Source organism: Eretmochelys imbricata, chromosome 15 (assembly GCF_965152235.1).
Source record: "Eretmochelys imbricata isolate rEreImb1 chromosome 15, rEreImb1.hap1, whole genome shotgun sequence".
Classification (NCBI taxonomy): domain Eukaryota; kingdom Metazoa; phylum Chordata; order Testudines; family Cheloniidae; genus Eretmochelys; species Eretmochelys imbricata.
The window spans coordinates 11,681,621-11,694,167 of record NC_135586.1 but is presented as its reverse complement, the minus strand read 5'-3'; the positions used below and the strand labels follow the sequence as shown (position 1 = coordinate 11,694,167).

Genomic DNA, 12,547 nt, shown 5'->3' with positions numbered 1-12,547 from the left:
CAGGGCATTTTTGCATCCCATGAGCTGCAAAACCTGTAGGGGAAAACCTGCAACCATGAAACTTCTCGTACAGACAGAAACCTTGGTGCAGAGACAGACAGACAGTGCAGCTGGAGTTCAGGGACTGCCACCTTTGATATCCTGCTGGATGGAAGAAACTTGTTTTGATGCTGTGCATCTCCAAAAGCTATTTCAGGATGATTCACAGGCTCCATAAACCCAGCTGTCAGGATTGAGGATGGGCCCATCACACTCAGGACAGGTGGCATCCACTGTTAGAAACAAGCTGGGCAAGCAGTGCAGACACTGAACCCAGTTCAGATGGGGGTGGGATGGATTTGTCCCTTCTCGTACAAGACTGGGGGCCTGATTCTCCTTTGCCCTGTACTATGTGGAGGCATTTACGCTGCGCACAGTGAGTGCAATTATGTAGCATTTCACACCCCTGTGCACAGATGAAGACGTCAACACAAGGCCAGGGCAGTGGGAGAATCAGGCCCCCGGTGCAGGAAGTATCATCACACTGTTCCCTAAGCCCTGCTCAAAGGCAGGGAGCCTGGAGACCAGGGAAAGAACGGAGCACAGAACTCCATTCTCACTTGTGTCCTCCACGCCTGTTACCTGTGGGGAAGAATGGCTTCCAGGGGCCCTAGATGTCCTTCTCTAAGCATGAAACTTTCAATCTCTAAATCTGCCTGGTGACTGATGCTTTCTGAACTGGCCTCAGTACAGCCACCTCGAGGGACCCTGCTCCCAGAAGCTCTGACACCTGCTGGAGTAAATGCCAATGTTAAGCGAGCTGCGGATAACAAGACTCAGCCCACAAACCCAGCCTTCCTCATCAGAGGCTGCATGACAGACGCACCACAATCCCACACCCATAATTATGGCCAGCCACAGTAATTAACTGGCACCTAGCTGCTGCAAGACTGGCTGCTCCTCTCCCCACCACTTCCATCCAACTTCCCTTCTCAGCTCTAGAGACATGAATTAATGTGTCCAAATTAGACCATTCCAGAGAAGGGGGAGAAGACAGGGAAAGCTGCAGGATCAGTGAACTACATGGGGTGGGACAGGATGGAGCGAGTGAGAAGGCAGGGGAAAGAAAGGGAGAGGTGCAAAAGACAAGGAAGAGCAAGTAAGGACAAGAAACTGAAAAAGGGTATGTTTCTGAAGGACTGATACGCTCTGCTAGCAGGAGGGCTTGGGTGCCCTGGAGTGACACACAGCCAGGAGGTGAGTGCCTGCTGAGAGGGACTGCCTAGCCAGTGCCAGGGCAAGCAGCACTCGGCTGTTGAGAACCAAGAGGGTTTAAATATTTAAAAGCTAGTAGCCGATTAAGGTGAACAGCAAACAGCTGAAGGGAGCTGGCCAGGGGAGCAGCTAAGGAGTAAGTGTGGCCTCACAGAAGTGGCTGGAGGGCCTGCAGCCTGAGCAAAGAGGTACAGGGGTAAAAATAAACGCTGGTCAAGCCCAGTGATCTCAATTTTCAGACTTGCTCCCTGACCTGTTGGGAGCAGGACCCAAGAGCTCAGGTTAAGTCCAGCTCCCCTGCTTGTCACTAGACAGAGGAGGCTGCCTGTGGAAGCAGGAAGGTCTAAGACAACAAATCAAGTTGTTTTCAAACCAACAATGGCTCTGAACAGAGGGCAGTTCCACTTACCTGCTCTACCAGGGCTGCTCTCGCCAGAGACTCCTTCTGCACTGGGAGTTGGCTGCGTTGCGTCCAGATATTCTGTTTGGAAGGGAAGCGAGCGACAGGAGCACAGGACAAAGTTCTCCAGCCAGGGGCTAGTGGCAGTAAAACTTGACGTCTGTCTGGTCTCCATGGTGGAAGAGCTAAGGCTTATTCCGTGCTCAGCCTTAGTGCAGAAAGCGGTAGGCTCTTCAGTGTTGAGAGGGGTCACTGAAGTTTTAGTTGACCTCATTTCCTGTAACTCACTGCTCTGCAGAAAGCTATAGTGATGCAGTGAATGAGAGGCTTGACTTTACTGCTCTACAAAGAGCATGATCATCTCTTAATGGGAGAGACCGCTGCTCAGTACCTATAGCAGCTCCACCCCTAAGCCCCCTGTCTCCTAGAAAGGAGTCACTGCCAACTGAACCCCGGAGCACCAATCCAGGGGGATGGCGAGTCTGTGCCAGCTGCTCAGAATGGCTAAAGCTGATTTTGGGGCACTGATCACTCCCATCTATGAAAGGAGTCAAGACTCCAAACTGGTCTCACTGGGCACTGCCAGCTTGATGGGAATGTCAGTCCTGCGAGGGAGATTAAAGTCACAGTCACTGCACTTCTCCTAGAATGATGAGATTCCCTCATACATCACCTGGATTCTAGCAACTTTGAAAAGGTCCCATCAGCAGACCAGTCCAGACCCGCAGCTGACTGCTCCCACCCCGGACCACAGGGCACAAGGGTAATCTCTTTCTGCTCCGAGCCAACGCCTGCATGAAATGCATCTGCAAGACACAGAACAGGGTAGGTGACCCAATACTCCTGGGAGCCCTAGGGTCAGTACAGTTGTGATGCCGAAAGGAAACTAACAAAGGTTGGTGCTAGTGGGCAAATACAACAGGGCTCTCCCTGTCATTATTGATGATTGAATTCTGGTTATGACCCTGGAAGGGTGCAATGGAAATGCTCAGGTTTTGTACTAAGTTTTACTGGAGTGAATTGCGGCTCCAGGGTCACATGTCTGCACCAGGCTACCCCACTTATTAGCTTGGGGAGCAGGATTCTTCTAAACTATTATTGTGTTGCTAGCAACTCTTAGTATTCATGATCTAGATTGGCGCTTTGCACCCTGTCCAACCTTGACAAGGCATTTGGGTAGTGTGAGAGACGTAGGTGCAACCTCCAGATTTTCACTTGCCAGGCTGGTGAAGGGCAAGACATTAGGAAAGTGACATGCTACGTCCATGGAGGTGTGGGGCTGGAAGGAACCAGATGCCAATTTCACCAGTGCGTGAGCACTGTCAACTGCCATGACACCTGCTATACCCTCTCCAGAGTGGTGTCTACCATGGTAACAGTTGGATGCAGCAGTAGGGGTCAACTCTGCTATAACTCTTTTGACACCCATTGTGTCAACAATGATGCCTTACAGGAATAGAGCGCTGCAAGGAGGAGATGACTTTGATACAAACTCCCTATTTCCACACTAATGGCTGACAGCGCAAAGAGGAGGCCTGTATACCAGAGCATAATCCTGCCATGTCTGCTTGATTCAGTAATGCTGAGTTACTGATCCCAAGGAAGCAGGGGTAGCTAATAGTGACCCCTCTGTTTATCATGAGGTGATCCTAAAACAGGCTTCCATATCCCAAGCCCACTGGGAGGAGACCAACCTGCAGCTTGTGGAATGCAGGATCCACCATCAGGCTGATGTTTTGCTTGGTGAGTTGACGGCTCCTCATTGGTTGAATTGATGAGCTTTTCCAGCCGACTGAGCCGGGTTTTTTGACGACGACGGTAATTGGCAAACCAGTTATAGACCTGATTTGGCTGCAGGTTCATATCCTGAGCCAAACCCTCCTGCAGATCCAGGTAATCAGGGGAAAAAGAATAAAGCACATCCAAATAACCATGCTCGTCCCTCCAGTTTCCAAAAGCCATCAGACAGTATGAGCTTCCAGACCCTCATGCAGGTACCTGGAGAACATGCATAGCTCTCACTGACTGATCAGCTCATAAAGAGGAAGAGAACAGAGAAAGTTAATTCTCCCTTGACATCCTATTTGAGAAAGGGAACCCCAAGAATCCCAATGGGTTTTTGCCTTATTTGTAATTTAACTTATATAAATAACCAACTAATGGAAATAAGCACATTTTTAAAACTGAACGTAATTTACCATTGGAAGACAAATTATTGGGCTCAACGCAGGAATCACTGGGTGAAATTCTCTGGCTTGCCTTATGCAGACTAAACTCTCATAATGGTCCATTCTGGCCTTAAGAAATAATCTATGACAGGTCTTTAAAATCTCCTGTGTATTACATTAAAAAACTACATTAAGAGAACATTTGATTTAAGCAATCAAAAGTCAAGAAATGCCACAGTTAAGGTTACACATGTAACCTTTACTCTTCTCCCTTATATATAATCATTACTATAATCTTTCATTAAATGATCACAGATTTCTTAAATACAGTATAACATTTTTTTTCTATCTTAGATACATGTGTAGCATCTTGTAATATATTTTCATACTTTTAAATGTACTATATTATCATTGTGATAATGAAACTATGTCTTTATTGATTTTGGCTATTTATATAATAGATTTTCCTCTCTCTCAAGTAAGTAGTTTAATAATTTAGTCAACATACATGTATTATATATTTTCTTTTCAATCAGAAGTGCAACCTTCCTGGGGTGTAATTCAGGGAACAAGGAAGTTAACTACAAAGCTAATTTGGTCACAGACTTGGGTACCTTATGCATGCTAGCAAATTTCACTATTATTCTATGTTGTTATATTTAATCAGTAGAATACTGCATAAGAATGGCTTGTTGTGTGCATTGCATAAAATAACTTTAAGAGACTCGAAGTAGTACACATGCACATATCTAAGGCTGTAGAAAAATTATCTGTTATATTAAACTACTTGATAAATTACATGATCATGTATCATAATGCCCGCACACAACAGGACAAAGTAATGATCTAGTGTGCTACTTTCCACTGTCACTTCCTGACTTTTAAGTGCTTAACTGAGCAACCTTAGCATTCTCTTAAAACAGATTTTTGTAAGTTGCTGCTGTTTTAATGAAAAATATTTAAAAAAAAAAAAATTTCACAATGCAGAACTAAGCTAAACATGCCCAGAATAACCTGTTCCCCATAACCTTGGGGGCTTGAAGGAGGGAGCCCCTTGAGTGAAAATTTTAGGAGCACTGCAGTTTTTACCTTATAAAACAGTGAATCAGACAAGGATTCCTGCCAAGTCCTGGCTCATTCAAAGGCCACTTTCACTGCATTTGTCTCTGTCCAGCTAAGCTACATGCACAGACGCACAAGGGCTGACTATCCTGGTTGCAAACTTTACAAGTCTAGCAAGAAAACTCAGTGCACTTTTAAATGGGTTATAATTCAGTCAAATCACAACCAGTTAGCACCAGAACGCCTACAGTGCTTCTCAGTAAGAGCTATTTCCCTGCCAAATTTCACCCAGCCATTTCAACACTAGAGCTGTTAAAACACTATTATAACAGGGAATACATTTTCTTCCACTTCTTTGCTCCACATAACAACTGGATTTCTTTTGCTTTAGCTTAAAAAAATATTAAAATGCACACCCCTTTGGGCAATGATCAAACATGAGAAACTTCAGTCCAAAAACTGACTGAAACAAGGGATTAGATTGGAAAAATTTATGTCGCTTCGATCACGGTAGTTGCTGCTGTTCCCGTGCAAGGCAACCTTCAGCAACACAGCCTGAGTAACATTGTGGCATATTGACAGGTTTCAGAGTAGCAGCTGTGTTAGTCTGTATCCGCAAAAAGAAAAGGAGTACTTGTGGCACCTTAGAGACTAACCAATTTATTTGAGCATGAGCTTTCGTGAGCTACAGCTCACTTCATCGGATGCATGCAGTGGAAAATACAGTGGGGAGATTTTATATACACAGAGAATGTGAAACAGTGGGTGTTACAATACACACACTAACGAGAGTGATCAGGTAAGGTGAGCTATTACCAGCAGGAGAGAGAAAAAAACCTTTTGTAGCGATAATCAAAGTGGGCCATTTCCAGCAGTTGACAAGAACGTGTGAGGAACAGTGGGGGCAGGGGGGGAAATAAACAGGGGGAAATAGTTTTACTTTGTGTAATGACACCTCCACTCCCAGTCTTTGTTCAAGCCTAATGTAATGGTGTCCAGTTTGCAAATTAATTCCAATTCAGCAGTCTCTTGTTGGAGTCTGTTTCTGAAGTTTTTTTGTTGAAGAATTGCAACTTTTAGGTCTGTAATCGAGTGACCAGGGAGATTGAAGTGTTCGCCGACACCACATTCTACAAGCCATTACCCTCTGATCCCACTGAGGGTTACCGAAAGAAACTACACCATCTGCTCAAGAAACTCCCTGAAAATGCACAAGAACAAATCCACACAGACACACCCCTAGAACCCAACCAGGGTTATTCTATCTGCTACCCAAGATCCATAAACATGGAAATGCTGGACGCCCCATCATCTCAGGCATTGGCACCCTGACAGCAGGATTGTCTGGCTATGTAGACTCCCTCCTCAGGCCCTAGACTCCCAGCACTCCCAGCTATCTTCGAGACACCACTGACTTCCTGAGGAAACTACAATCCATCGGTGATCTTCCTGAAAACACCATCCTGGCCACTATGGATGTAGAAGCCCTCGACACCAACATTCCACACAAAGATGGACTACAAACCATCAGGAACAGTATCCCCAATAATGTCACGGCAAACCTCGTGGCTGAACTTTGTGACTTTGTCCTCATCCATAACTATTTCACATTTGGGGACAATGTATACCTTCAAGTCAGTGGCACTGCTATGGGTACCCACATGGCCCCACAGTATGCCAACATTTTTATGGCTGACTTAGAACAATGCTTCCTCAGCTCTCGTCCCCTAATGCCTCTGCTCTACTTGTGCTATATTGATGACATCTTCATCATCTGGACCCATGGAAAAGAAGCCCTTGAGGAATTCCACCATGATTTCAACAATTTCCATCCCACCATCAACCTCAGCCTGGACCAGTCCACACAAGAGATCCACTTCCTGGACACTACGGTGCTAATAAGAGATGGTCACATAAACACCACCCTATACCGGAAACCTACTGACCGCTATTCCTACCTACACGCCTTCAGCTTTCACCCAGACCACACCACACGATCCATTGTCTACAGCCAAGCTCTACGATTGTGCTTGTCCATATTTGCTCCAACCACACAAGACAACCACATTTGCTCCAACCCCTCAGACAGAGACAAATGCCTACAAGATCTCTATCAAGCATTCTTACAACTACAATACCCACCTGCTGAAGTGAAGAAACAGATTGACAGAGCCAGAAGAGTACTCAGAAGTTACCTACTACAGGACAGGCCCAACAAAGAAAATAACAGAACGCCACTAGCTGTCACCTTCAGCCCCCAACTGAAACCTCTCCAACGCATCATCAAGGATCTACAACCTATCCTGAAGGATGACCCATCACTCTCATAGATCTTGGGAAACAGGCCAGTCCTTGCTTACAGACAGCCCCCCAACCTGAAGCAAATACTCACCAGCAACCACACAACAGAACCACTAACCCAGGAACCTATCCTTGCAACTAAGACTGTTGCCAAATGTGTCCACTTATCTATTCAGGGGACACTATCATAGGGCCTAATCACATCAGCCACACTATCAGAGGCTCGTTCACCTGCACATCTACCAATGTGATATATGCCATCATGTGCCAGCAATGCCCCTCTGCCATGTACATTGGCCAAACTGGACAGTCTCTACGTAAAAGAATAAATGGACACAAATCAGACATCAAGAATTATAACATTCAAAAACCAGTTGGAGAACACTTCAATCTTACAGTGTGTATGGTAACACCCATTGTTTCATGTTCTCTGTGTATATAAAATCTCCCCACTGTATTTTCCACTGCATGCATCCGATGAAGTGAGCTGTAGCTCACGAAAGCTTATGCTCAAATAGATTTGTTAGTCTCTAAGGTGCCACAAGTACTCCTTTTCTTACTGTGGCATATAGCATCCATACCCGCTGATCCTTGTTTGGATTCACTGTCACATTTGCAGCAAATCTGTGCAGCTTTTGGCGCACTTTTTCAGGATAGTTTCGATCCTTTATTCCTTCAGGACAGAGGGAAACTGGTGGAGGATTCCTAGGCGAAAAAGAAAGTATAATCACCAAGGTCCCGAAGCTGCACCATTAAACTCAATGGAAGTTTTGCCATTGATTGCAATAGGAATAGGCCAAAGTTTCAGGTTAACGGTGAAACCTGTTCCCCAATAAACATCTTTCTTAGGATGTGAATACAGCCCTTGAGTTTCCATCCTCCACACCCCCAAATCACAGTAAAGAAGAGCACCAGATCATCCCACTGCCAAGGTACCTCTTCCTGCACCGGAATTTCTGCACCGGTGTCAGGGAATCTGTGTGGTGTTTCTCCATGACTTTGTGATAGTGGATCTCATTCCAAAGTTGCACCAGCTCCTTCTTTTCTTTCACCCTGCAACACTAAGACAATGGCAGGGCTGAGCACATCCTCTCCAGACAGTCAACCAATGTCTTTCACAGAGGGGGAAAAAACCCTCAGCATCCTGAAACTTACTGAAAGGGATTCACACTGGGTCAGCTGAGTTGGTAGCCTTCCCCAGCAGTATGAGTCTCTTATGGCCCACTGTTACTTCTCAAACCTGCACAGGGCTCCTTGTGCAAGAAAAGAGCTCATTATGCACCTAGTGAATTTAGACCTGGTGTATGGACCTAAGCTGACAGCTCTGGAAGCTGAAGTCTCTTCTCTTCACAGAACACACATAGCACGATCACTGGCAGCCCAAGCTTCCTCGCACCATCCCACCCATGAGTCCATCCTCTCACACCATCCCACCTATGGGTCCATCCTACAAGGGGCTGAGCACTCAGGACCTGATCCAGCGAGACACTTAAGGACATGGTGAGCTTTAAGCACAAGAAGGATCCCAATTCTAATGGGAATTGCACTTGTGTGGTCCCTGGAGTCTTTTACATGCCAAAAATTGCTTTCTTTTACTAACAGATGTTTTGTCCATGATTTCCCTCAGAGATCAGCACTGTATACCCCTCCCCCAAACTCCTCAGGGACCCCAACAGGCTAGTCTCCTACTTGTTGTTGCTGTAAGCACTGATGTTCTGACTCCTGACATGTATGTTATCATTGCTTGTCTAACACGACTTCCTGCCCTCCCTGTAGTTTCACTGAAGTGACCAAGAACACATTCCTACCTCCAGGAGTCTGCAGGCTGTGTCATGCTGTCCCCTGTGGATATGGACAAGCACATAGGCTCGGACTACATTGATGTTGGTGAGGAAATATTCCTGAAGCTTGCACCCCATCATTGCCTCAACCAGCTTCTCCAGGCTGGGAGACATGCTCTGAAGATTGCAGCAGAGCTGTCCTGCTAGATCGAGCAGCTTGGCCTGGGGAGGGTCCTTGTTTTTATTCTTTTTAAGCAGCGCCATGAACCGCTTCATGCTTACATTCCTCTGGACACCTCTTCTATGCAACAAAGAAACAGAATCTGATGTTTGAGCTGCTAGACGAACACTCCCCTCCCTATCAAGGCACATTGCTAGCTTCTAATTCTCCCTTATACTATACGTTAAAATACTTCACTGCACTTCTATAGCACTTTCTACCTGAGTTTTTCAAATTACAAAGAGTAGTTAAGCCTCTCAATCCTCCTGTTAAGACAAGAAGTATTCCAGGCTTGCAAGTGGGAAAACTGAGACACACAGAGCTACAGTGACTTGCCCCAAATGACAAGACGGTGGAACACTTTGTAATCATCAAACTTAGAGAACAAAATACAGGGCAAATGAGCATCAGTAAAAGGTAAAGAGAGAAAATACATTGAATATATGTTTAAAGTAATTATTTATAAAAATGCTCCTCCCACAAAAAATTTAGTCTGCTACATAATTGTAACCACCGACCAGTTGGGCAAAATCTAATTATCCAGCAGAATGGGGTAACTAAAACCTCAATCTGGGTCGGTGAGATAAAGTTACTTTCTGCCCATTGGAAAAACACTGACTTGGAGCATCTAAAACTCCACAAGTGCAATAAATTACAGGGACAAGTGACCTGCAGGTGATTCACTGGTCTCTTGTATTCTTGTAAATGCCATCAAGTGGTAACTTCTCTGCACACTGAACTTTGGAAGGAGTACCTACAGAATTAGCCACATATGCTCCTCTTGAAGAATAGGACAGAATAGTGGTTCTCAAATTGTGGGTTGGGACCCCAGGGCGTCGTGAACCCATTTTAATGGGGTCGCCAGGGCTGGCGTTACATTTGCTGGGGCCCAGGGCAAAAGCCTGAACCCCATTGCCCAGGCTTTGGCTTTGCCCCCGCCACCAACAGCAGTGGGGCTTGGGTAGGCTCAGGCTTTGGTCCCCTTTCCTGGGGTCACGTAGTAAATTTTGTTGTCAGAAGGGGGTCACAGTGTAATAACGTTTGAGAACCCCCGGGACAGAATGCAAATTGCTGAGAGACAGAGAAAGAGTTTAGCTAAGCAGACTAGACCACATGGGCAAGTCATCCATTGCTGACCCTCAGGCTTTGTCTTCACTGCAAAAAAGGTGTGTTTTTGCATCAAGTTGGCCATCTCACTGTATAATCCTAGTGGAGATAAGGCACAGGTAATTTTTACCTCAATGTAGCTAGCTGGGGTTGGTCTCAGGTTTCACTGAGGTGAAAACTTCAGTGCCTGGTCTCGACTCGGATTTTACATTGAGACAACTACATTGATTTAAGCACACTTTTTACTGTGGTGAAGACAAAGCCATATGCCTTTTCTTGATGAGGAAAAGGGTGTATTTTTAAATTTGTTAACTAATCTGTGTTAAAATTCTGGTGAAGACAAGGCAGTTGTAGGTTTTAACACATATTACCTGGTCAAGGTAAACCCTAGCATTTAATCATAGTTGGCTCATGCTTAAGTCTTCTCGCTCCCCTTTCACCCCCCCACCTTTTTATTTAAATTATGCCTTCATTTGGATGCTTAGCATTAGTTTTATATTTTATTTTTAATCTATTGCTAGAAGCTTAGGAAATTCTACTGTAGAGTTTACTTTGACTAGCTAACATGAGTTAAAACTACAACAACCTTGTCTTCACCAAGATTTTAACACAGGTTAGCTTAACATGGGTTAAAAATGCACTCCCCCCCCCCCCACAGCGAAGAAAAAGCCCTAATTGCATTTACAGTGGTTCTGGACTGGGAGTCCAGTTTTAATTTTCAACCTCAAGTCAGACAGGAACAAATCCAACACCTACTGAAGTCAACAGGAATCTCTCCACTGACTTCAAGGGGCACTGGATCAGCACACACAGGAATTTTAAGTGCTGACTGGCTCAGCAACTTGTCCTTGAGGTAGGGACATGCAATATCCATACAACAGATTCATTTTAATAACTCATTTTGGCTCCAAAAATAATCAGGACAAACACTTTATCATCAGACAACCACACTGTCGATCCCAGTTGTCCTCGGACAAGTCACCTTAAAAAGAATTTCCTAGCCTGCAAACAACAGGTGAAAACTAAAATACACAACCAAAAGCAAATAAAGGCATCACTTAAAAAAAAAACACACACACACACACAAAAAGGTGGGGAGGTGGGAGGAAGAAGTCATCCTACATGAGTTCACAGCGATTAAAACAGAATGCACATCTGAAATGATGTTTTTGAATATATTCAGAGTTGAGCAAGAGTGGTGTGGGGCATATCCAGTGGTTGGAAGTTCCACATGCTGTGGGTTAAGAACAGTCTCCTGGTTCTCCAGGGCACAATGGGGAAACCCCCATAAGTGGCGAGTTCTATGGGCCCGTGGTGTCTGGGCACCAGGAATATTCCTGGCTGGGTCTCTCCCACGGCCCCACCTTCCACCCGGGGCCCCCACCCACCACCGGCAGTGCAGTGGAGCTGAGCAGCTTCCTGCCTGCTCGCTCCATGTGGCTGCCGGCTCCTCTCTGTGGCCCCTGGGCGGGGTGGGTCTAGGTCTATGCGCGCTGCTCCCACCCCAAGTGCCCCTGCAGCCAATAGGAAGCTGCAAGGGCAGTGCTAGGGGTAGCCCCCCCAGCCTGCCCTGCCTAGGAGCGCAAGGTAAGTGCCGCCCCCCTTTCCCCCACACTCCCTCCCGCCCCCAAACTCCCTCCCAGAGCCCGCACCCCCAGCCCAGAGCCTACACCCAAATTCGCTTCCAGAGCCTGCACCCCTCAACCCCTACTCCTGTACCCCTGCCCCAGCCGAGAGCCTGCATCCCTCCCCCCCTCCTGCACCCTCACCCCCTGCCCCAGCCCAGAGCCTGCACCCTCCCCCCTCCCCACAACCCCCCTCAAACTCCCTCCCAGAGCCCAACTTCTCACCCCTTCTGCACCCAAACTTCCTCCCAGAGCCTGCACCCCTCCTAACCCCCAAACCCCTGCCCCAGCCCAAGGCTTGCACCCCAGACCTCCTCCCCCATACCCAAACTCCCTCTCAGTGCCTTAGGCAGGTAGGGAGCAGAGTCTGCAGGGGCAGGCTCTGGGCACCACCAACCTTTCTGCAAACCTGCTGCCCCGGGGGAAACCCCTACAACACCCGCGGTGTCAGACAGCTAACACTGTTCTGAGGGAGGCTCATGAATTTCCCCTGTGGTATCCACGAAATACAAATGCAGCTGTGAAAACTCCATGAACTTGGGAGAAAAAAGCTTTATCTTCGGGCAGGGCTACCAGGCCTGGCCCACACCCCAGCGAGGCACTGTGTGAACCAGCCCCGGGGCGCAGGG

The 12,547-nt window shown here is 46.6% G+C and overlaps 1 protein-coding gene across 1 annotated transcript; it reads right to left on the bottom strand.

Annotated features, from left to right (window-relative positions):
* Nucleotides 1–617: 617 nt before the first annotated feature.
* Nucleotides 618–9,257, bottom strand: ANHX (anomalous homeobox). Its single transcript, XM_077835153.1, has 7 exons — nt 8,994–9,257; nt 8,122–8,246; nt 7,767–7,890; nt 3,349–3,535; nt 2,328–2,460; nt 1,664–1,956; nt 618–772 (listed from the first exon to the last, which is right to left on the bottom strand). The coding sequence occupies exons 1-7, from the start codon at nt 9,240–9,242 to the stop codon at nt 618–620; spliced, it is 1,266 nt and encodes a 421-aa protein (XP_077691279.1). The 5' UTR covers nt 9,243–9,257.
* Nucleotides 9,258–12,547: the final 3,290 nt, after the last annotated feature.